Below are 22692 nucleotides of genomic sequence, written 5' to 3' on the forward strand. Positions count from 1 at the left end.
GTTGACACAGCTCACAGTGAGTCCAAGGAGGTCATGACCAAGGCATGGAGTTTTGTATCAAAGAGGAGAGTGAAGACCAGCTGGAACTTAGCACTCTGACCAGAAGAGGCTGCAGTTCAGGAAGTCAGCAGCAGCTCCCCAACCACAATGTGGGGAAGGCTTGTCTCCAGGGTGACAGAAATGATGTCTGGACTCCAGGCTGAGGAGGGGGAGGGAGAAGATCCAGGGTGGCCTGGCTTAGTCACTTCACCTGGCGCACCTTTCTCCCCTGGAGATAATTCCTGCAAAAAGCAGAGGATCCTACACAGACCAGAAATGCTGGCGTCAGGGCTTTTACAAAGTACCTGCAGTGAACACAACAAAAGAGAGGGGTTAACTGAACTGCAATCTTAATCGTCCATGGATCATCCCAGTAACAGTCAAGGTGAACCTTTGGATATGAGTCAACATTAAAATGCAAGTTTAGCACATTTGTTTGGTTGTTTATAAATCTGCAAATTAGCATGACCCTCTCCCCCTTACAACCTTTGGGCCAGTCCTCTAGCATCATATCTGTCTGTGACTAAATGTGAAATAAAACAAGAACATGGTTCCATTCCTTCATTCAACAGCCAGAGCCCAGAGTAAGCCAGGCCCAAGCTGAAAACACAGATTAAACTACAAACAAAAACCACCATCCATGCTCTCAAGTCCTGAGGGGAGAGAGAGAAGTAATCAATGACAGCAAGGCACAACTGTGCCAGCATTTGTGAGGTACAGTGTTAACCCAAGGGACATGATTCCCTCTATGGGAAAGGGGAATCAGGAAAGACTTCTGGGAAGATGCCGTGTCTGCACTTGCTTTAATTTTTGGTGGGCATGAGAGAGCAAAAGCCCGGAGGTGCAGGTCACTAGAGCGTTGGCAGTTGTTGGGCATAAAGCAAATGGAGTGGGCAGGTCGGAGAGCAGGCAAGGCCGTGGCCTCCTAGGTCAAGAGGAATTAGCATCACCCAGAGGGCTTGGGTCTGGACAGGAGGCCTGTATCTTGGCCCAGCACCCAGTTCAGGGTCTAAAGTTGCCATAAACCTGTCCTGGCTAGCCTCTTGCCTGTGCTAGTCAGTTAAAAAGTAATCACTTCCAATGCATTTACACTTTCTGAGAAGCATGAAATTGGTTTTCCTCCACAGATCAGTCTGCTTTCTGTTTAGATTTCGCTCCCATTTTTGGGGAGATAGGGTAGAGTAAACCTCAGGCCTTTAAAGAATTCTGGGTAATTTGCTATAGAGAAAATGAATAGCTAAAAATTTGTCTATAAACTAGAAGGGAGATTTGAAGCCAGAAAAAAAACACTGCCAAGAGAAGTCATCGGTCATATCTGAAGGAATCGTCACCCCCTGCCTGCCAAGCCAAAGCAGAAGCACCAAGACCAGTGGGACACCTGCACCGAGTCAGTCGATAGATCACCAGTTCTCACCCCAATCTGCCTCCTACATTTGCTTCCAATCCATCCCCCACATCATGCCTCTTTAAGTACACTTAAAATCTGTACATCACTTGGTAAATTGTACCTAAACACCCTTGTCTGTGGCTCCATACGCCCCCATCAGCATACAGTTCACGCCCCTTCGTAGGGCATTCAAGGCCTCTGCCCTTGGCCCTCACCCAGTCCTCCAGCTTCATTTTTCCACCACGCCCAACCACCCTCATTCCTCTAGCACATCAGGCTCTTTTAGCCTTAATGCAAGACATTTACTCTGCTCAAAGCTTAGGGAAAAGTAGCCCAAGAGTCAGCTTTAAGCTACTGAGGGCATCCCCTTACTGTCCAGGAACACCCCTCCTCCCAAGCTGAAGACAGACAACTGCTAAATCCAACTGGCTGCCACTGTGACTAACAAAGGTGCCCTTTCGTGGCATGATCACCCTTTACAGTTTATAAGAGCACTTTAATTCCTACTCTCTCAAATACCTGAAAAACATATAGGCAAGAGTCATTATCCCCATATTAGAGATGAGGATACAGCCCCAAGGAGGCAGCATGTGCTCAGAGTCGCACGGTCAGTAAATGATGGTGTCTGACTTCAAGAGCCAGTGTTCTTTTCATATAACAGCACTGGGGACACAGGCACAACTGGGAACAGAAGGGCCATCCTGGCGGTCTCTGGTACAAAAGCCAGGTAGCTTCTTCCTTCTCAGGCTCCTATCTGAGGGTGTCGTGGCTGCGGTGCAAATGGCTGAGTTGTCAGCACTGCAGCCTGTTTGGCCAGTGGCCTGCACCAGCCTCCACGGTTGCTGTCTCACGGTTCTGTGTGCGGGGAAGGAGGGAGGGGAGTACGAGGCAAACACTCAGCAGTGGATGAGAAGCCGGCTGGATCGCTGGGACGGTGCCTGAGTGTCTTCCCTGGCCTCTCAGCCTCAGGAAGGTGGCTCACCTGGGGTGCTGCAGCACTTGCAGCAGGGTGCTCTTGGGAGGCACCCGGTATAGTTCTGCCCTGGCCTCATCCTCAAAGTAGACCTACAAGGTGAACAGAGGAGCAGGAGTCAGATGTGAATAAAGGGCTTCAGCAGCACGAGGCGTGTTGAGGCCAAGTCTAGGGAAAAGGTAAAGAGACGGCAGCTGTTATTAGTGAATGCCTCCTTTACAGAGTTGTGGAGTATAAAGCACTCAGTCCTCCCCTGTGACACTAAGAAAGGGAATACTGGCTCCATTTTCTGAAGACAGAGACAAGGCTCAACAGAAGGAAAATAACTCACCAATTAAACCCAGCTAGTAAAAAGAGGAAGACGCAAGTCCAGGCCTAGGAGCCTTCCCTTCCCTAACATTCAGTCCTAGCGCTATCAGGTGTGGGGAAGGAAAGCAACAGTGGCCCAGAGCAAGGGAAGAGAGACATCCACACAGGGGACAGCCCTGTGCAAGTATCAAAGCCCAAGCAAGGTGAGGAAGATGTCTGCATAGGAGGGCTGCTGGTGGGTGAGGAGTGTCAGAGCCTGGACAGTGGAGGAGGGCTTCCTCGCTGGGGACCGGCCAGCTAAGGGTGAGAAGGGCAGCCACTCACAGCAGAGGGTGGTCAGCTGAGGGGAGTGAGGAGGTCGTTCATGCAGGATGGCTGAGCACTGTGGGGTGTCAGGGTGTATGTAGGACGAGAAGGGCTGCTGCCTGACTGGGGGAGTCAGGAGGCCAAGTCGGGTGGGAAAGATTCCCCATGGGAGAGGGGACACTGGTGGTGACAGGAGGGGGATTAAGTACAGAGGCCTGATCAAATAGATATACTAAAAATAACAGAAGCCATGTTAAAAATATAGGAAGGGAGAAAACTGGTCCTGTGATACAGGGTTAGAACTGGAGATACCAGTGAGAGCTCATGTTTTCATACACATACACACGGCCCTGGAGCAGTGAGCACTTCCCTCCCTTGCCCCTGTACTTATGAGTATACCTACTACTAGATCTTGACTTCTAAATACCGTTTTCCACTAAAAAGAACCAGGGTTCTAGAGCTGGGGCAAGGAAAGCACAATTTGAGCCTGGAACATCTTTTGACAGAAAGCAAGGAAGTGCTTTAAAAATGGAAACAAGTTCAAAGGACACAGAAGCAGATTTGAAGGCATTCCCACTGACCAAATCTGGGACAGTTTGAGCATAACATTCATAGTAGTAGATTATAGCAAAATGAATAAAATAGGACCCCATAAATCCACTGATATAAACAATTATGTTGAAGGTTCAATGAACAATAAGATACTTATATTGTTTCAATATAAACAACCCTTATAAAATACTAATTACAAAGGGGAAAAGAGTAATTTTGCAGGAGAGAAGCCTGGCAGACCCCTACCTCAATCAGGTGATCAAAGTGAACACCATCAGTAAAGGAATGTTTGAAATTATGTGTGCCTGACAGGATACAGGGAGAACACAGCATCGCTTCTGTTATATTCTGGTCAAATATGCATAATCCAGGTCATAGTCACAGGAAACACAAGACAAACCTACACTGATGGACTTTCCACAAAATAACTGGTCTATAATCTTCAGGAGTGGTAAGATCAAGAAAGCTGCAGAAAGACTGAGAAAGTGTACACACCAGCACTGCCACAAGAACACGCAGCAGCTAAACACTGGCTCTCAGGTAGACAGGCCCTGGGAGAGGACTCAATCTAGCTACAGAGACAGCCTGGAGGGCCTGTGTGATTCAGAGGGAGGCACAGAGCCCACTGTCAGCACATGAACAAAAGTAGCGGGTCCAGGTATGGCAGACATTGTCAGCGTGTGCACCAGACGATGCCACAAGAACATGCAGTGGCTAGGTGCTGAATCTTGGGCAGTCAGGCCCTGGGCAGGAGTATGCGGTGATCATTTCCCAGTGGAAGGACCCCAGCTCCCCACAACTGAGCACCAGATCTGGGGTGGACGGGTCCTGGGAGAGGTCTGCCACAGAGCCCAGGTCCCAGGTGTAGCACAGCCACCTTGAATCCCGCAGCCACAGGGCCCTGACTCTCAACCCCAGCCTATTCCACACCACAGGATGGTTTAACATACATAAATCAATCAATGTGATAAGCCACATTAACAAAAGGACAAAAACTACACACGATCATCTCAACAGATGAAGAAAAAGCATCTGACAAAATACAACATCCATTCATGATAAAAAGCTCTCACCAAAGTGAGTATAAAGGGAACATAACTCAACATAATAAAAGCCTTTTATAACAAACCCACAGCCAATATAATGCTCAATGGTGAAAAGCTGAAAGCCTTCCCACTAAATTCTGGAACAAGACAAGGATGCCCACTCTCATCACTTCTATTCAACACAGTAATGGAAGTCCTAGTCACAGCAATCAGGCAAGAAAAAGAAATAAAAGTTATCCAAATTAGAAGGAAAGAGAAAAAACTCACTATTTGCAGATGACATGAGATTCTATACAGAGAACCAGAAAAGTCTCCACACAAAAACTATTAGAACTAATAAATGAGTTCAGCAAGGTAGCAGGATACAAAGTAATATACAGAAATCAGTTGCATTTCTTTACACTAACAATGAGATACAAGGAAAAAAAGTTAAAAAAAAAAACCCACTTAAAATCTCATCCAAAAAAAAAAAAATACATAGGAGAAATAACCAAGGAGGTGAGAGACCTATACACTGAGAACTATAAAACACTGACAAAGAAGACTGAGGTGATTCAAAGAAATAGAAAGACATCCCATGCTCTTGGATTGGAAGAAAAAAATGGCCATACTACCTAAAGAAATCTACAGATTTAATGCAATCCCTATCAAAATACCCATGACATTTTTCACAGAACTAGAACAAATAACCTAAAATGTATCTGAAACCACAAAAGATCCAGAATTGCCAAAGCAATCCTGAGAAAAAGGAACAAAGCTGGAGGCATAACCCTTCCAGACTTCAGACTATACTACAAAGCTACAGTAATCAAAACAGCATGGTATTAGCACAAAAACAGATATAGAGATCAACGGAACAGAATAAAGAGCCCAGACCCACACCCATACACCTACAGTCAACTAACCTGCAACAAAGGAGGCAAGAATACAATGGAGAAAAGACATCTCTTCACAGCAAGCGGTGTTGGGAAAGCTGGACAGCTACATGTAAATCAATAAATTACAACACTCCCTCACACCATATACAAAAATAAACTGAAAATGGTTTAAAGACCTAAATATAAGACATCACACCATAAAACTCCTAGAAGAGAACATAGGCCAAACAGTCTCTGATATAAATCATAGCAATATTTTCTTAAGTCTCCAAAGGCAAAAGAAGTAAAAGCAAACAGAAACAACTGGGACCTAATCAAACTTAAAAGCTTTTGCACAGCAAAGGAAACCATCAACAAAATGAAAAGACAACCTACAGAATGAGAGAAAATATTTGCAAACAATGTGACTGACAAGGAGTTAATATGCAAAATATGCTCATACAATTCAGTATTAAAAAAACAACCCAACCAGATGGGCCGAAGACCCAAATAGACATTTCCCCAAAGAAGACATACAGATGGCCAACAGGCACATAAAAAGATGCTCAACATCACTAATTATTAGGGAAATGCAAATCAAAAAACCACAATGAGGTTATCACCTCACACTGGTAAAAATGGCTGTCATCAAAGTCTACAAGTAATAAATGCTGGAGAGAGTGTGGACAAAAGGGAACCCTCCCACACTGTGGGTAAGAATATAAATTGGTGTGGCCACTATGGAAAACAGTATGGAGGTTCCTTAAACAACTAAAAATAAAGCTGCTATATGATCCAGCAATCTCACTCTTATTCATATATCCAGAAAAGATGAAAACTCTAATTCAAAAAGATACATGCTCCCCAGTGTTCATAGCAGCACTATCTACAATAGCCAAGACATGGAAACAACCAAAGTGTCCATCAGCAGACAACTGGCTTAAGAAGATGTGATATGTATACACAACGGGCTATTACTCAGTCATAAAAAAGATGAAATATTGTCATTTGTAGCAACATGGATGGACCTAGAGAATATTATACTTACTTAAGACAGAGAAAGACAAATATTATATATCACTTATATGTGGAATCTAAAAAACAATACAAATGAATCTATATACAAAATAGAAACAGATTCACAAACATAGAAAACGAACTTATGGTTACCAAAGGGGAAAGGGAGGGGGAGAAGGATAAACAAGGAGTATGAGATTAAGATATAAACTACTATACATAAAATAGATGAGCGACAAGGATTTACTGTATAGCACATGGAGCTATGTTCAATTATCTTGTAGTAACTTATAATGGAAAATAATCTGAAAAAAAAAATATATATATATATAACAATCACTTTGCTGTAAACCTGAAACTAACATAATGCTGTAAATCAACTATATGTCAATTAAAAAATTAAAAAATAGTATGTACAAGAAAAAACATTAGTGGGAAAATTTGTAAAAAGTGAATGGAGTCTGAGGATTAGCTGGTACTAGTGTATCAAAGTCAATTTTCCAATTTTGATGATTGATCAGAATCATGAAAGAAAGTGTCCTTGTCTGTAGGAAACAGACACTAAATTATTCAGGGGTAATGAGGCATTGGTTGGCACCTGACTCTCAAATGGTTAGAAGACAAATTCTTTGTTCTGTAAGTTGTGATTATTTTTTTCAAAATTACAACAATGGAATGTTATTCAGCTTTAAGAGGAAGAAAATTCTCACATGTACTAAAACATGGATGAACCTTAAAGACAGCACACCAAGCGAAATAAGCCAAATACAGGAGGACAAATACTATATGACTCCACTTACATGCGGCACCTAGAGTAGATAAATTCAGAGACAGAAAGTAGAAGGGCAGATACCGTGGGCTGGGGGGAAGGGGATATAGGGAGTTACTGACTGATGGGTACAGAGCTTCACTTTAAGATGATGAAAATGGAGACAGACGGTGGAGATGATTGCACAACAATGTGAATGTACTTAACACTACTGAACTGTGCACCTAAAAATGGTTAAAATGATACGTTTTATGTTCTGTATATTATACCACAATGTTAAAAGGCAGTGAAACCTCACTGCACCACCTGTCCCCACTCCCCAGCCCCCACCAATTCCCACAGAAGAACAAAATAAAACTTCTCTTACCTCTAAATTATCAGGGCAGTATTTTTGCTCTAAATCCCAAGAGGGCGTTTCACCAAACATCACCATTAGATGATCAATAAACCTAAGGAGATATGACATGTACTTTCTGGGTATCAATAACTCATGATCTGTTTTCCCCCATCACAGTCCCCAGACACCAATTCACAGAGATATCAAGAATGTATAAATCATGAAATGCAGGCTTAATCCATTTTGACAGCAGTGCCCAAAGTGTGTGAATCACTATGACATAGTAATTCTCTTTGAACTGACTGAGGATTAACAACATTCTTACATTTAGCCACATTCTAAGCATTAACCCTATGAAATCACATGTTAAAATGGATAGTTTTATGCTTTCTAATAAATATACCCTTCAATTACTATGCATGTACTACCTCCAATGAGTTCATCTCTCACCAGAGACAAGTACTAGTGCTTGACCAACACTGTACTATGGTGTTACTCAGCAAGAGGGTGAGACCGTGTCTGTCACTGCAAAGCTACTCAGTGAAAGGACAAATCAGCTATGTAATTATGTTAAACCAGACTCTGTCAAACCCTCTCTATTCTCCTCGCTCCTCAACCAAAAATCCACCTGTCTCTCCATCCAAGGCAGCAGGGAAAAGCACACAAGCACGAGCAGAGGGTACCTGGGGAAGGAAGTACCTGGAGTCCTCGTGAAAAGCAGAGATGAAGTCCGACTGGGCATACTCCGGGTACAGAAAGAGCACAGGCCAGCTCAGTCTGCCCTGGTCATCCACACTCAGCCTGGCTCCGTAAGGGTTCTCAGAATTCAGCCCATTCAGGACAAGCTCACTGAGACCTTCAGAGGCTGAATCTTCGTCCTCTCCGGCAGCTTCAGAGATTAGCCTGATGTTCCTAGCCTGGGTTAAAGGCAGAAACACACACACACACACACACACACACACCCCTTATGTGTGGAAGAATGCAAACCCCCATCACTAAAACAGAGAAACCATACCACTGCGAGCTCCCTGGGGGCCAGCTCTACACGTGATTCATCTTCATTATCCCTGAGGCCTGGCACAGAGTCGGCATCACTTGTTTAACTCCCCTTTACTAGGCATCTACCACATGCTAGACTCTGTCAGAGATGAGCTAGACATGGTAAAAAGTACAGCATAAAGTAAGAAGTAAAGCTGTGGAACTGCAGACCATGAATAATTAATTCAGCCTGGGGGCTGGAGGTGACTGGGGGATGCTAGGCCTTGAACAATGACTTTGAAAGGCAGAAAAATTGAGGGGCAGGGGTGTGGGAAGGGCATTCTACCCCAAGAACAGCCAAGGAACAGCATGTGCAAAGGTATAGGAAAGATCATGAGCAGCATGTATAGAAATGGCAGATGTTTCACTTTAGCTAGGACATGGAATACTAAAAATAATGTACACACTGACTTAATCTTAACTGCCTCATGGAAATAAGGATAAATCAAAGATCTAAATAGTAGTCACCTCTTGGGTATGCTGGGTGGAAGCTCCTAAGGCTAGCACACAAGGGGAAAATTATACAGAAGCAAAATCATCTTGATCTATCTCCTAAATCAGGGGTTGGCAAACTTTCCCTTAGAGGGTCAGATAAGAAATATTTTAGGCTTCGCAGGTCAAATGGTCTCTGTTGAAACTACTCAATTCTGTCATTGTAGTGTAAAAACAACCACTGGTAACACATACACCAATAGGCAGGGCTGTAAGCCACGGCTGCAAGCCACGGCTGCAGCTTGCTGACCCCTGCTTTAAACCATTAAAATATAGTATACATAGCTTTGTGTATACTAGTGTTGAGAGTAATTCTTACATTGAAATTTGAGATGCAGTTAGGTTAAAGGAGAGAACAAAAATAAAGTCTGTAAGCAAATGTCTGGGTCGTCCAATATTCTACATTTCAGAAAATGACCAAATCATTCTAAAGTATTCCTTTCTCTTTAATTTGTTAATGTGTTAACAGATTGCTTGTTGTGGGGAGGGACCAGTGCAGTACGTTTTAGTAATGTGTAGTTCTCAGAGTCAGCAAGTACCTATAAATGGGTGCATAATTTAACTCAACAAAGGATGAAACCAATTCCGTAGGTTGTCTTTTTGTTTTGCTTATGGTTTCCTTTGCTGTGCAAAAGCTTGTAAGTTTAATTAGGTCCCATTTGTTTATTTTTGCTTTTAATTTTATTGCTTGGTAGACTGCCCTAGGAGAACATTGCTAAGATTTATGTCAGAGAATGTTTTGCCTATGTTTTCTTCTAAGACGTTTATAGTGTCTTGTCTTACATTTAAGTCTTTAAGGCATTTTGAGTTTATTTTTGTGTAAGGTGTGAGGGAATGTTCTAACTGCATTGATTTACATGTGGCTGTCAGCTTTCCCAACACCATTTGCTAAAGAGACTGTCTTTACTCCATTGTATATTCTTGCCTCCTTTGTCAAAGATTAATTGACCAAAAAAGTCTGTGGGTTTATTTCTGGGCTCTCTATTCTGTTTCATTGATCTATATGTCTGTTCTAACTACTATATATAAAATACATAAATAATAAGTTTATACTGTATAGCACAGGGAACTATATTCAATGTCTTGTAGTAACCTATAATGAAAAAGAATATGAAAACGAATATATGTGTGTGTATATATATATGCCTGAACTATTAGGCTGTACACCAGAAATTGACACAACATTGTAAATTATTTCAATAAAAAACAAAATAAAATAAATAAAATTAAAATAAAAAAGAATGAAACCAAGAACCTACCCTACAATTTCATGGCAGGTTTACCTCCCCTGTGAAGGCAAGGCTCAACAGGTGACGTGTTGGGTATCCAGATGAAAGCAAGATTTGGGTCAGACTACATTCATTTAAAACACAAGAAACAGAGGGAAGGAGAGGCCAAGTTTTGTTGTTGTTATAGTTAGAGGAGCAGCACCCTAAAAATTCAGACTCCCTCAGGATGCAGTATAACACAGGGGCCAAGAGCAAGGATGCAGCTCTGACACATATTAGCTGTGTGGGCTTTCTTCATCTCTGAGACTATGTGCTCATCTAGCAAAACAGGAGCAAGAAGACCTACTTCAGGAGGCTACTGTGAAGATTAGATAGTGCTTAACCCATAGCAACTATTCAGGATCTGTTACCTGACCAACACATGGACACAAGTGGGAGAGCTGACCGAACTCAGAGGGCCTGACTTGTCACACTGCTTCACCAAAAGCAGAAAGAAAATGAACAAATCATTCAGGTAAAGCATCCTCAGAAAGGTTCCCAACAGGCTACAGGATTAGTGGACTTCACAAGACCATAAATGCCTAAGGTTTGAGAACTCACCTTGATGGCCTGGAGTAAAGCCTCATTCTGATTCTGCTCCTTCTTTTCTTTAAGCTTTGCTTTCCTTATATCTCTCTGTTCAGTTCGCTGAAAATGAAATTCAGATGCATCAGCTCCAGGGACCCTGCCTCCTCGTCTGTTACCCCCGCCTGATCCTAAATGACTATTTCTGATCTCTATTCAACCCAGGCTCCTGTATCAAGGGATACCAGTGGCTGGATTCAGTTCAATAAACACTTAAAAAGCACATGTCTAGGTGCCAGGACCAGTGGCAGCAGAAATGTTAAAATCTACAGTTCCCACATCCAAGGAGCTCACAGTCTACTGAGAGGGTCAGACACGTTAAAGGTCTGTTACATGTTACCCTGGTGGTGTGAACCAAGTGCTATGAAACACAGAGGAGGGAGTGACAGAATCTGCCCCATTGAGGAGGTGGGTTCAGACAGAAACTAGGTGAAAGAGAAAGGGCATTCTTGGTTGAGGGAATGACATCAGGGCCTGTTTTGTTGGGTTTTTTCGTTTTCTGTTTTCTCAAAAAATGTTATATATCCTGGCTCCTCCTTACTTACTCAGAACAGTCCCTCAGAGCTATCTGAGAAGCTATATCTAGGCCTTAAGTCCCCAGTTAAGTCTGCTGAATAAAACTTAATTCTCAACTTCTAGGTTGTGCTTTTATTTTTTCAGTTGACAGTTCTTAGAACATGTTTAAAATAACTGGTTTAGAGGAGGGAGAGTACAGCTCAGTGGTAGAGTGTCTGCTTAGCATGCACGAGGTCCTGGGTTCATTCCCCAGTACCTCCACTAAAAATAAATAAACATCTAAACCTAATTACATCCCCCCCCAAAAAAAATAATTTAAAAATATAAATAAATAAGTAAAATAGGTGGTTTAAAGTCTCTGTCTGTTAAGTACCATGTCTGGGCTTCCTCAAAGACAGTTTCTACTGATTTCCAGCCCCACCCTGGGTATGGGCCATGCTGTCTTGATTTTTGTAATATTTTGTTGAAAACTGCAAACTTAAAATAATACATCATGGCAACCCTGCAAATCACATTCTGTCTCCCCTCCCCAGTGTTTGCTGTTGCTGCTGTTATTATTTAGTGACTTCCTTAAACTAATTCTGCAAAGCCTGTATTCTCTGTTGTGACTACTAACGTCTCCAGTCAGTGAGCTTAGTGGTCAGGTAATGACTGGACAGATTTCCCTAAATGTCTGAAGCCAGAGAGTCTCCCAGTCTTTGCCAACGGGCAGTGCATGCTGGGACAAGCCTTCGACAATCACCCTAGCAGTCAACTACTGGGCCTCCATCTTCACTTCCTGCTTACACAGAGCTTCCAAAGCAGTCAGAGGTGAGAGCTCAGGACCTTCTTAGATCTTTACTGAGCACACATGTGACTTCCTAGAGTCCCAGGAATATGTTGGAGCTTTTCAAAGCCCCTATACAAATCTCATTTCCCAGCTTTTCCTTTTAAGATTTCTGGTAAGCCTATTGTTTGCTTCAACAGTTTTTCACTGACTCAAGCAGCTGCAACCTTAAATAACTACCTTGAATTGTTTTTAACAAATGCCTCCCACACCCACCCTCTGTGAAAACACTTCTCATACTGGGATAGCTCCAAGATGGGTCAAATAAAAACAGCTTATGTGTGGGGTCTCCTAGGGAACCACCAGATGGTCAAATAATGACAGCCCTCTGGAGTGGGGCTTTGAAGGAGCTCTAATCCTGTTCTGCCTCCTCTGGTGGCTGCCAGGCTGCTCAGTCTCACTATGATTGTGGGCTGTTGGCTTTCAAGGCTACTAGGAGGAGATGGGAATAGGGCAAGTTAAAATGCCACAAAGCTTGCTATTCTCATGAAGGTTCAGCCATTTTTCTTGAATGAACACTCCCTAGACTGTTGCAAGCCTTTGGTTCATTTCAGAGTTCTGAAAAAGTCAATTCTGACCATTTTTGCCAGTTTTCCATTGACTTTACAGATGAGAATTTTTGTAGGTCTTTAGTTGACCGTTTTTGCTGACGTCACCTCTCTTTACTGATTTCTTTATCTACTTATTATATCAATTACTCTGAGAGAGGGATGTTGCCATCTCCATCTCTCTGTACTTTTGTCTCTTCCTTCTTTGAGTTGTTAACTTTTTGCTTCATGTACTTTGAAGTTCTGTTATTAGGTACATACACATTTAGAATTATTAAATATTCTTGATAAACTGACCTTTTCATCATTTAAAAAAATGCCTTGCTTTATCTCTGGTAATACCCATAGCCTTGAAGTCCATCTTGTTCAACATTAACATAACCATATGAGGTCTGTTGCTTACATATTACCAGCACATAGGAATCCAGAATCAATTTATACTCAGATAAAAGGGAATAATCCTGACACTCAGCAAGCAATGCCACCTACACCTAGGTCAAGCTTTTGGACCCTGAAATCTCTCTTTAATTATGCCTGTGCTGCAGGACCTAGAAGCTTTCATTTAGCTCCCATAAGGGCTTTTCTGTGGTAAGCTTAGCAATGGCCTTCCGCAGTAGCCCTCTGGACACTCTGTCCTATATATACCATTTTTAGAAATTCTGGCTCACACTCAGTTACTTAGGCTTAGAATTCTGTTACTGAGCCATGTGGGTCTAGACATATCTATTTTTCTACCACTTCACATGACTAGAATGACTTTGACTAAAACTTATCCCTGTTCAGGGCCGTCTTGAGGCTCCCTTGGCACTGAAAATTTACATTCTGTAGTATAAGCAGTGAAGAGAGACCTGGACAAGGAATCAGAAGAGCTCAAGTCTTGTTCCAGGTTTGTACTGAACAGACATGTGAGGCAGTAGTGCACAGGGACTGAGAGTGTGGACTCTACAGCCAGACTCCCTGACCCTGAAGCCCAGCTTCGCAACAGTTGTGTGACTTAGGCAACTTCCTGATCTCTCTGTGCTTTAGCTACCTCACTAGTGGAAGATGAATTTAAAGTACTGCCTACCTTACGGGGCTGTGTGTGGTTTAGCTGGACTCATATAAGTAAAGTTTTTAAACAGCACTGGAACATACACACAGTAAGTGCTATCTACCTGCTGGATATTATTTTTGGTAGTGACGGTAGTCTGTTATTATTGTTTTTATCATCATTGTTGCTATTATGTGCCAGAATGTAGCATTTCATTAGCAAGTTATAGGTGTCGATGCTGGGAGCTACACAGTATTACAGAAGCTTAAGGTTTTGCTTAAACGTTTAACTGTCCTTTCCCCTTCTCTCTTTCAATAACTTTACTCAGTGTGCATACTAGACTATGGCAATAGTCTATTTATTCAAATCAAAATAGCCACAGATTTATCAAGTCCTTACTAATGTCAAGAAATTTGCTAAGAAATACACATACACACACACACTCTCTCTCTCTTTAATCCCTATAAAAACCTTTTGTATTATGTTCACTATATTCAAAGAGGGGACCTGAGTTTCAGAAATATCAGGAAGTTGCCCAAGGTTATATAGATCTGCTTTCTCCCATCTGGAATGTTCTCCCCCACATCCCCAAGCCAAGTAAACTCTTGTTCAGTCTTCAAGAGATTAGACTCAGGCATCACATCTCTCAGCAAACCTCTGCTACTCCCATTTCTGCCTTGCTTTGACCAGGGCAAAGTTAAATACCACTACTATATATACTATATATTCTTCCTTGCTTCTATCATGTTATAACTATTTATTTACTTATTTGTTTACTTATCTGTATCCCCCAGAGTCCCAAGGGTAGGAACTGATTTTGGGTTTTAAAGAAGAAAAAGTTTACAGTGACCCAAGACACAATCTGGGTAATGCTAATTAATTAATTAATTAATTAATTAATGCTAATTAACAAATGCCAACTGGCTACTGGTTTTGCCACCAACCTTTAATTTGTCTGCTTTAGCCCTCATCTCCAGAAGCTTCTTCTCTGTGGCATCTATTTGCAGCCCCTCATCGCACCAGCTCACAGCCTCCGCATAGTTCTTCAGTTCCAAATGGCATAAGGCACCTGTAGAAGCCAGCACCCTTAGTATCCCTGGACAACATGCATGGAAAGAGCCATCTTTGAACAGGACTCCCCACCTCAACCAGCTACCAGCCAGCACCCTGAAGGGAAAATGCATGACAAAGCCCCTTGTAGTGCATTTCCCAGACAAGGAAGAGTATTTTTTGTATCTTAGAAATTCAGTTCAAAACTCCTGTAAGCCTGGTGTCAAGGACTATTAAAGAAGGGAAGGCTACAGCTTAGTGACAAAGAACATAGTCTTTGGAATCAGACAGATTTGGGCTGGAAATCTGGTTATCACTTACCAACTACACATTAGACAAAGAATTGAGCAACCCTGAGCTTCAGGTTCCTCATCTATAAACAAGACTAAAGCCCCACTCAGATGACTTTTTTTTAAATGGAGAGAAAAAATAGAATTTGCCTCAGTTATTCATAAAAGCAATAGCAAGACCAAAACACTAGGTCTCTCCAAAAATTGTTCCTGATGGCTACCAGTTTAAGCTGCCTCTCCTTTAATCATGTGTTTTCCTCCAGTTAGCCTCTTTGAACTTTCCACAGTATTTAAAAATAATAGAACTGTAAGGGCTTAGATGTCAACAGAATCCAACCTCATCTTCCAGAAGTGGGCAAACTGATACTCAGAGTGGGTGTCTTGCCAAAGTCACACTGCTAAGGTAAAATTGACAATTCAATCAAGGTATTTCCAGCTATGGCCAATTTCACAGGACTACAATTTACTTGCCCTTCTTTGTTTAGTACTTTCTCTGCCTATAGCTGAAGGACTTAACCCCCTCCCCAACCATGAATACTTAAGGAAGCATAACTTTGATAAAGCATTTTAAGTTAATCCATGGGGATATAGAGATTAATATATGATGAATAAATTAAAGTTTATAAAGTAACTCTGAACTTCTCAAAGAAAAGGTGAAGTACAAAAATAATAAAAGCACTATCATTACCTAAAAAGGTCAGGCTACAAGAGAAAAAAATAATCTGGAAACATCTCAGCACTAGTGTTATCAGCAAAAATCCCATAACTTCTCTTTTAATTAATATTAACATGGCATTTGAGATCTTGCCTTTCAATCAGCTAATTTGGAAAAAAAATTCGAATGTGGCTTTTGGAACTGCTTTGTTTTAATTAATTTTACTCTTTATTAATTTAAATCGAGTAGTTTCAATTTCTCCACAAATTCTTAAAACACAGAGGGTTGGATTATTCTGTGGGGAATTCTTTTAAAAATGGCATGTTGCTATTGATAAGGACCAGGAACTTAATATCAAGATTGCAAAAATAAGGTCACTTCATTAGTATCTTAGCACTTTTAATACCAAAGCTTAAAACATTTCTGGTGCAGGGTGTGCCAACTTTTCCATAATGATAATCATACTGTCACTCTACAAGACTTACCTCTTACTACTGCTTTGAGATGGCAGGGTTTTAGTTTTCTGGCAGCCGTTACATCATTGAGAGCAGAACGAAAATTGCCTAACAAAACACCATTTAGTAAAAGAGAAAACAAGTTTTGAGTTCAGATTATTTCCCAAATTTTGTGTGTGGAAACAAAAACACTCTTCTACAGTCTTGGAGAAATATAAACCAGAGCAATTGTTTATGGGAAAAAAAAAGTAGTTGTGCTCATCAAGAGCCTCGGAAATGTTTGTAACATCAGGCAACCCACTGAACAACTATAAATGGCTAGTAAGCACATGGAGAGATGCTTAACATCACTAACGATTACGGAAATTAAAATTAACATGAAACTGGTAAAAATTAGATACCAGTAACATCCAATTTTGGTGAAGATATGGGAAAAGGGCACTCTAGGAGTAAATCAGAGAGCAAATTGGCATGTGCTTTGTGTATACACTTTGACCCAACAATACTCTTCTAAGAATTTATCCTTAAAAATGTTTGTGAAATTGTGCAAGGATAAGTGTAAAAGCATGTTAACTGAAGCATTACTTTTAATTGTGAAAAGCTGGAAATAACCTAAATATCCTCAATTCAGTAATGATTAAATAAATTATGGTAACTCCATACTACTGAATACTATGTAGTCATTAAGAAGAATAAGATAGATCTGGTTGGCTGGAGCCCAGCAGCAAGTGTGAGTCAGTCAGAACCTGCTTCCAGGATCCAGAGATCCAGAGAAGCTGGGGTCAGAGCAGGTAGCTCCTCAAGAGTTACTGATCTATGAAATGCTAAGAATGGAAAAAACTGTGACCAGAGACCTGTAGCAATGAACAAGAAACAATATAATGGAACTTCACAAACATGTCTTCATCGAGTGAAAAGAGAAGGGATCAGGAAAAAAGGCAGAATATTGTCCTGTGGAGACAGCCACTCATTACCTTCCAGTATTTTTCTCTGGAAATCCTAGTAATCTTGAAGGAATGGACCTCAGAGTAAAGAGTTTTCCATTACCTTTTATATAAACCTAATTTACTAATTTTAGAAATCTTCAACAACTTCCTATTCCCTGTCACCTGCTCTATCAAAATGAATTAAATTTAGAACGTTATAGGAAAAAAAGGGCAAGATAGAGTTGCACGGAAAAGGCACAACAGGATGTGTTAAGTGGTGGGTCAATGTGTACAGAAGTCTATCTTTGTAAAATAAACCAACATAAATATACAGACACATGTACACACACATATATATTTGTAAGTGCGTTTTAAAAAGGTGTGCAATCATACATGCTGGTTATCCAAAGTAGGAGGCATGAGGTCGATTTTCACCTTTAGTTTATCCTGTAAATATTACTTAATTAACAGTTTGGTATTTAACTACTAATTTCACTTCTAAAACCCTAGCCCAGGGGTTAGCAAAATTTTTCTGTAAAGGGCTATATAGTAAATATTTCAGACTTTATAAGGCTACATATGGTCTGTTACACATTCTTCTTTGTTTTACAATCTTTTAAAAATGTAAAAACCACTTTAAGCTCACAGGAGGCCAGGGATCCAGACGTGGCCTGTGAGCCAGTTTGCCAAATCCCGCTTATCCAAAAGAATAATTAGAATTATTGGAAAAACTTTATTAATAACTTTCTTCATTTTTGCATTACTTAAAAAAACCTAAAAGCAGCTACATACTCAACAACAGCAGAATAGTAAAGGAAATAGTGTAAAGAGTGGTATATCCATATGATGCATCTTTATGCAACTATTAAAATAGTATTCACAAATAATTTAATGCTAAGTGAAATTGTTTATGTTATAAAATTAAGTGAAAAGAACTAAATACAAAACTGGAAGAACAGTATGATCTGAACTATGGGAAAAAAACATATAAAAGAAATCCAAAAACTTCTGCTTAAAGGCAGTAGACTGAACACGTGCATTTAACTCTATCCCTACCACTCCCACCACCCCAAAAAGCCATAAACCCACAGAGACAAGAAAAATGAGAAGAACACAGAACACATTTTAAAGCTGGAAAACAAAGAGACGGGCTAAATGACTAATCAGGCTTGAGAAAACTGAATTCCAAGCCAGCAGAGGGAAAACTCAAAAGCCACCCGAGCTGTACTGCAGAACCTACAAAGCACTCAGGACTGAGGAATCGACAGCACCAGGTGCCACTCCAAGTGTGGGTGAAGGTGTCTTCCGCTTGGTGTATTCCGAATCAGAACTGATTCTGCATCCTAATCCTAGCACTGTGTACCCTCAGGTAATTCATTTGACTACATTTATTATATTTACTACAGTTTCTTACTGTGATAACTAGGGATAAAACTGTTAACCTCACCTATCTTACATAGTTGCTATGAGGTCAAGAGGGAGAAAAAATGTGAAAGTGCTTTGGAAGCCATACCAGTGACATCACTTAAGGAATGTTTCTGATTATTATGTATTTGCTCCTCTGGTATAGCACACACACGTTTTTTTCCTTGCAAGGTGCTTTTGGTCTTACTAGCCCTATACATGACATTCTTTAAGTTCCCCCAGGACAGGAACTATGTAGGTCTTATTCACAGTGCAGTGCCTACCGCACAGGAAATGCTTTATATTTAGTAATCGACTAAGTAAATGAATGAAACTACTTTAGGGAAAAGTCAGGTCTTACTCATTTCTATGATGCTAGTGCCTAGCACAGAGCAAGAACTCAGTTTGCTGAATGAAAAAAATGTATTCCTCCAGAAGTTAGAAGACTGGGTTTTTAGTACAGGTTTTGGCACTAACCAAAAGGTCCCTCTCTGGGCCTATGTAAAATGAGGGGGCCAGTTAGCTCAAATAATCTCAAAAGTTATATACCACTCTTATTTTGGGGATTTTATAATGAAACAGGCTAAGGGAGAAAACACCTGGAGCAGATTACAACTGGGGAGAAACTCCGCTCAAATGGTGTTGAGTCCCAGCAGGCTTAGTCTAGCCAGACTGCAGGCTTATTCCCTGCCAGCCCCTCAGAAATGCCTGAGGTCATTCCCTGGTCCTCTCTAAACTCTGTGATAAGAAACACGGGTCTAATATGACCAAGACTAGTCACCAGCAATAATGCCACCCAAATAATCAGTGTTCCCCAAAGTCATGTCTGCAGAACAGCACTCCATGTTAATAAGTGTTACCTGCAAAGGGGGCTTATGAAACCTGAGAATCACGGGGTAAGGTTCTTTGCTGTAGGTTTTCTCAGCGTTTTAACATACTAATGTGCACTGCAAATCTCTAATGAAGAAGCAGCCCTTTCCAAATTTACTTGTCCAAAGAATATTTTTTACTTCAAATGTCCCACAGAATACTCTGAGAAATTCTCCCCTGGATTCATATAGTTTCTCTCACACAAAGAACTCTATTGCCTTAATTCTTCTAGCACCCTTGAAAAGAGGCTAAAAGGCCAGAAAAAAAAAAACCTTTTTTTTTGAAAGCGTAGAAGCATTTTGGCTCAAAAATCCGAGATCATACCAACTCATGTATTAAGGCATTTGATGTTACTTATTTGGTTCAGATAGTAAGAATTACACAATCTACCTGGTTCCTCTTTTCGCGAAGTCTACCTAAAACAGAGTTCAATTAGAGTAAACTATCCTAGGTTTCTGGGATAAGCAGCTCCTCTTCCTCTGACACTCTCAAACCCTCCACTAGGCATCATATAATGGTTTTTATCATATGCTAATGTTTTAGAAAGTACTAAATAATGAAATAAATTACCCAGATAGTACTGTGCTGCCGCCCGGTTGGTATAAAGAACAGCATTCAGCTCAGGGTCTGCACATTTCTTCTTTAATCCTTCGGTATATGAAATCACGGCTTTCTTATAGTCTTTTTCTTTAAAGTAATCATTGCCCTCGTCTTTATAGGTCCTGGCCTGTTCTGTAGAGAAGAAACAATCACTATTTCCTATTTTTCAAAGGGCTTATTAAAAATAAATTCTAAAGCATGCAATAATGTAACATATGATAAACCAAACAAGAAACCAACAGGATAAGAAAACTCAAAAATGCTATAAAACTGGGTATTAACATGGAGAAACAGTTATATGTACTTAAAGCTACAATCAATTCCAAATATGTTATAAGGTAGATTATTAAGTGCTTACCAGAAAAAAAAAGTATAAAGGAAAAAGAATACTTGTCCTAGCTCTTGAAGAGAGGACTGGGTTTTTTTGTTTTTTGGGTTTTTTTGTTTTTTGAATTACTGAAGAGGGGAAATTACACTTCTACTATTGTGTATGTTGTTCCACTCCCTGGAATGCAAATTTCTCTCCTCACCCTAGCAAGAGCCTACAAAACTGTTAGAATTCAGTTCAAACTGCTAATCAATTGAAAGCCCACTCCTACCTCCCCCACCTTTAGTGTTTCAGCAGCACCTAGTATATAGCTACATGTTGGCTCTTATCACACACATTTGTCCTGATTCTTTATGACAGTTTGGCCTATCCACTGGTATGTGACCTCTGAGGGCAGTCTTATTCATGCCTGTATACCCAATGCCTAGCATTCAGTAGGTATTCAAATAAGTATACATGGGATAAATAGTGACAAGTGAGCTCAGGCTAACTACTACTTGTTATCAATCAGAACCTTTCTGACTTTATCTCAATTCAATGGAGGATCAAAACAAATGTCAAAGTCATTGAAGATACCTTCTGGAGATCGCTCTTCATCAAAAATAATTGACTGGAGGCAAGCCAAGTCAGGATTCTCTCTGGGATCAATTTCTGATGGCGCTTTCTTCATAAACAGGGGGATTTTTTCAAATTCCTGGAGGTTGTTAAGAGAAGAATGAACTATACGAATAGGAGTTTCCACTAAGTAGCTCCAGTTCCATGTCTCTATATTAAAAGTTTTCTTACTCATCATGATTTGCAAATCATCATGATTGAATATACCTCTCCCCATTCAGGCCTCAGTCTCCCATTTGTAAAATTAGAGTGTAAGATAATAATCCCTAAAGATTTTTCAGTTCTCACATGCTTACAGGAGTGGTAGTAAATTGAGCGCTCACATGTTCCTAGCACTTTACCCACCCTCTCACTTCAGCTTTCCCACAATCTTCGGAGACTGGTGCTACAGTTTGGGGAATTTTACAAATGAGACGACAGGCTCAGAGAAGTGAAGTAACTGAGCCAGTAAGACAGCCAGTAAGTGGTGGAGTCACAGGTTTCTGACTCCAAGACCTGGACACCTAAATGTACTGGCAGCTTAAGAAGACCTTCAAAACCTGGAGGCCGCTTTTTAACACTCAAGTAGAAACCACCTATCCGCTGCAGCGCCAGAGGTCGGGGGTGAGGGACGTGTCTCGGCCACACACACACACACACACACACACACACACACACTCGTGCGGAATCCCTGGGCCCGCCCACCTCCTCCCACTGGTCCTCATGGAAGCCGCCGCGGTAAGGCTGGCTCTGGAACTTTTCCAAGAACGAGTCCATGGCGTCGTCGGCGGCGGCGTCTGACTCGGGCCGCTCCATGTCAGCTCCTCCGCGATCCAGCCGCAGCCCAGGCCCTGAGAGCAGCTCGGCAACTTCCGGCGGCGCGGGTGCCCTTCCCTCAGCCTTCCGGGCCGCGTCGGTCCGCGCGTCTCGCGTTCCGCAGTTCTGGGGGCGAGGCCGACACGACTCCACCCCGCCCCGCCCGCCCCTTCAGCAAGCGCTTGCCCCGCCCCGCCCTCCCCTGAGCTGTGCCTCAGCCCGCCCTCCCGAATACGCGTGGTCGTGGGTAGGCCCAGTGCCCTATAATACCCCACTATCACTTCATTCACTCATTTGTTCACCCTGTCGGTCTACACATAACTTCCTAAGCTCCTTCCGTGTTTCAGGCCTAGTCTAGTTGCTGGGTGTACACTGCTGGGCAAAGCACGTAAAACCCCTGCCCTCTAGCAGTTGATAAAGTAGAGGGAAGAGACAGACAGTAAAACAAGTAAGATGTGAGAGTTGGTCAGGTGATAGCAAGAACTATGGAAGAAAAGTTTTAAACAGGGTGGACAGGCATTCAAGCAAAGAAAGAGGCCTGGGATTGGCCAAGGGGTGTCTGGGGAAGAGCATTCCCCATGGAGGCAATAGAGAGGGCCAGGGGTGGGGGATGGGGCAAAGAGTGTGAGTAGAATGTAGGTGGAAGGGATAATGGGCCCTGATTCTTAGGGCTTGGGTTGGCCTTTAGAGTGCAATAGGACCTTTTGGAGAGTTTTGAGGAAAGAAATGATGTGCTTAGACTAGTCTATTTCTGAAGTTAACCACCCTTGCACCCAGCCCCCACAGCTGAGATGGAAACAGGGCCTCTG

At 41.6% G+C, this 22692-nt stretch overlaps 1 protein-coding gene across 1 annotated transcript; it reads right to left on the bottom strand.

The window, feature by feature from the left end:
* Positions 1-21964, bottom strand: TTC4 (tetratricopeptide repeat domain 4). Its single transcript, XM_006200528.4, has 10 exons — positions 21773-21964; positions 21050-21167; positions 20116-20277; positions 16376-16453; positions 14840-14964; positions 10952-11038; positions 8292-8509; positions 7623-7704; positions 2409-2491; positions 1-344 (listed from the first exon to the last, which is right to left on the bottom strand). The coding sequence occupies exons 1-10, from the start codon at positions 21881-21883 to the stop codon at positions 242-244; spliced, it is 1167 nt and encodes a 388-aa protein (XP_006200590.1). The 5' UTR covers positions 21884-21964; the 3' UTR covers positions 1-241.
* Positions 21965-22692: the final 728 nt, after the last annotated feature.

The sequence above is a fragment of the Vicugna pacos genome, chromosome 13 (assembly GCF_048564905.1).
Source record: "Vicugna pacos chromosome 13, VicPac4, whole genome shotgun sequence".
NCBI lineage: Eukaryota > Metazoa > Chordata > Mammalia > Artiodactyla > Camelidae > Vicugna > Vicugna pacos.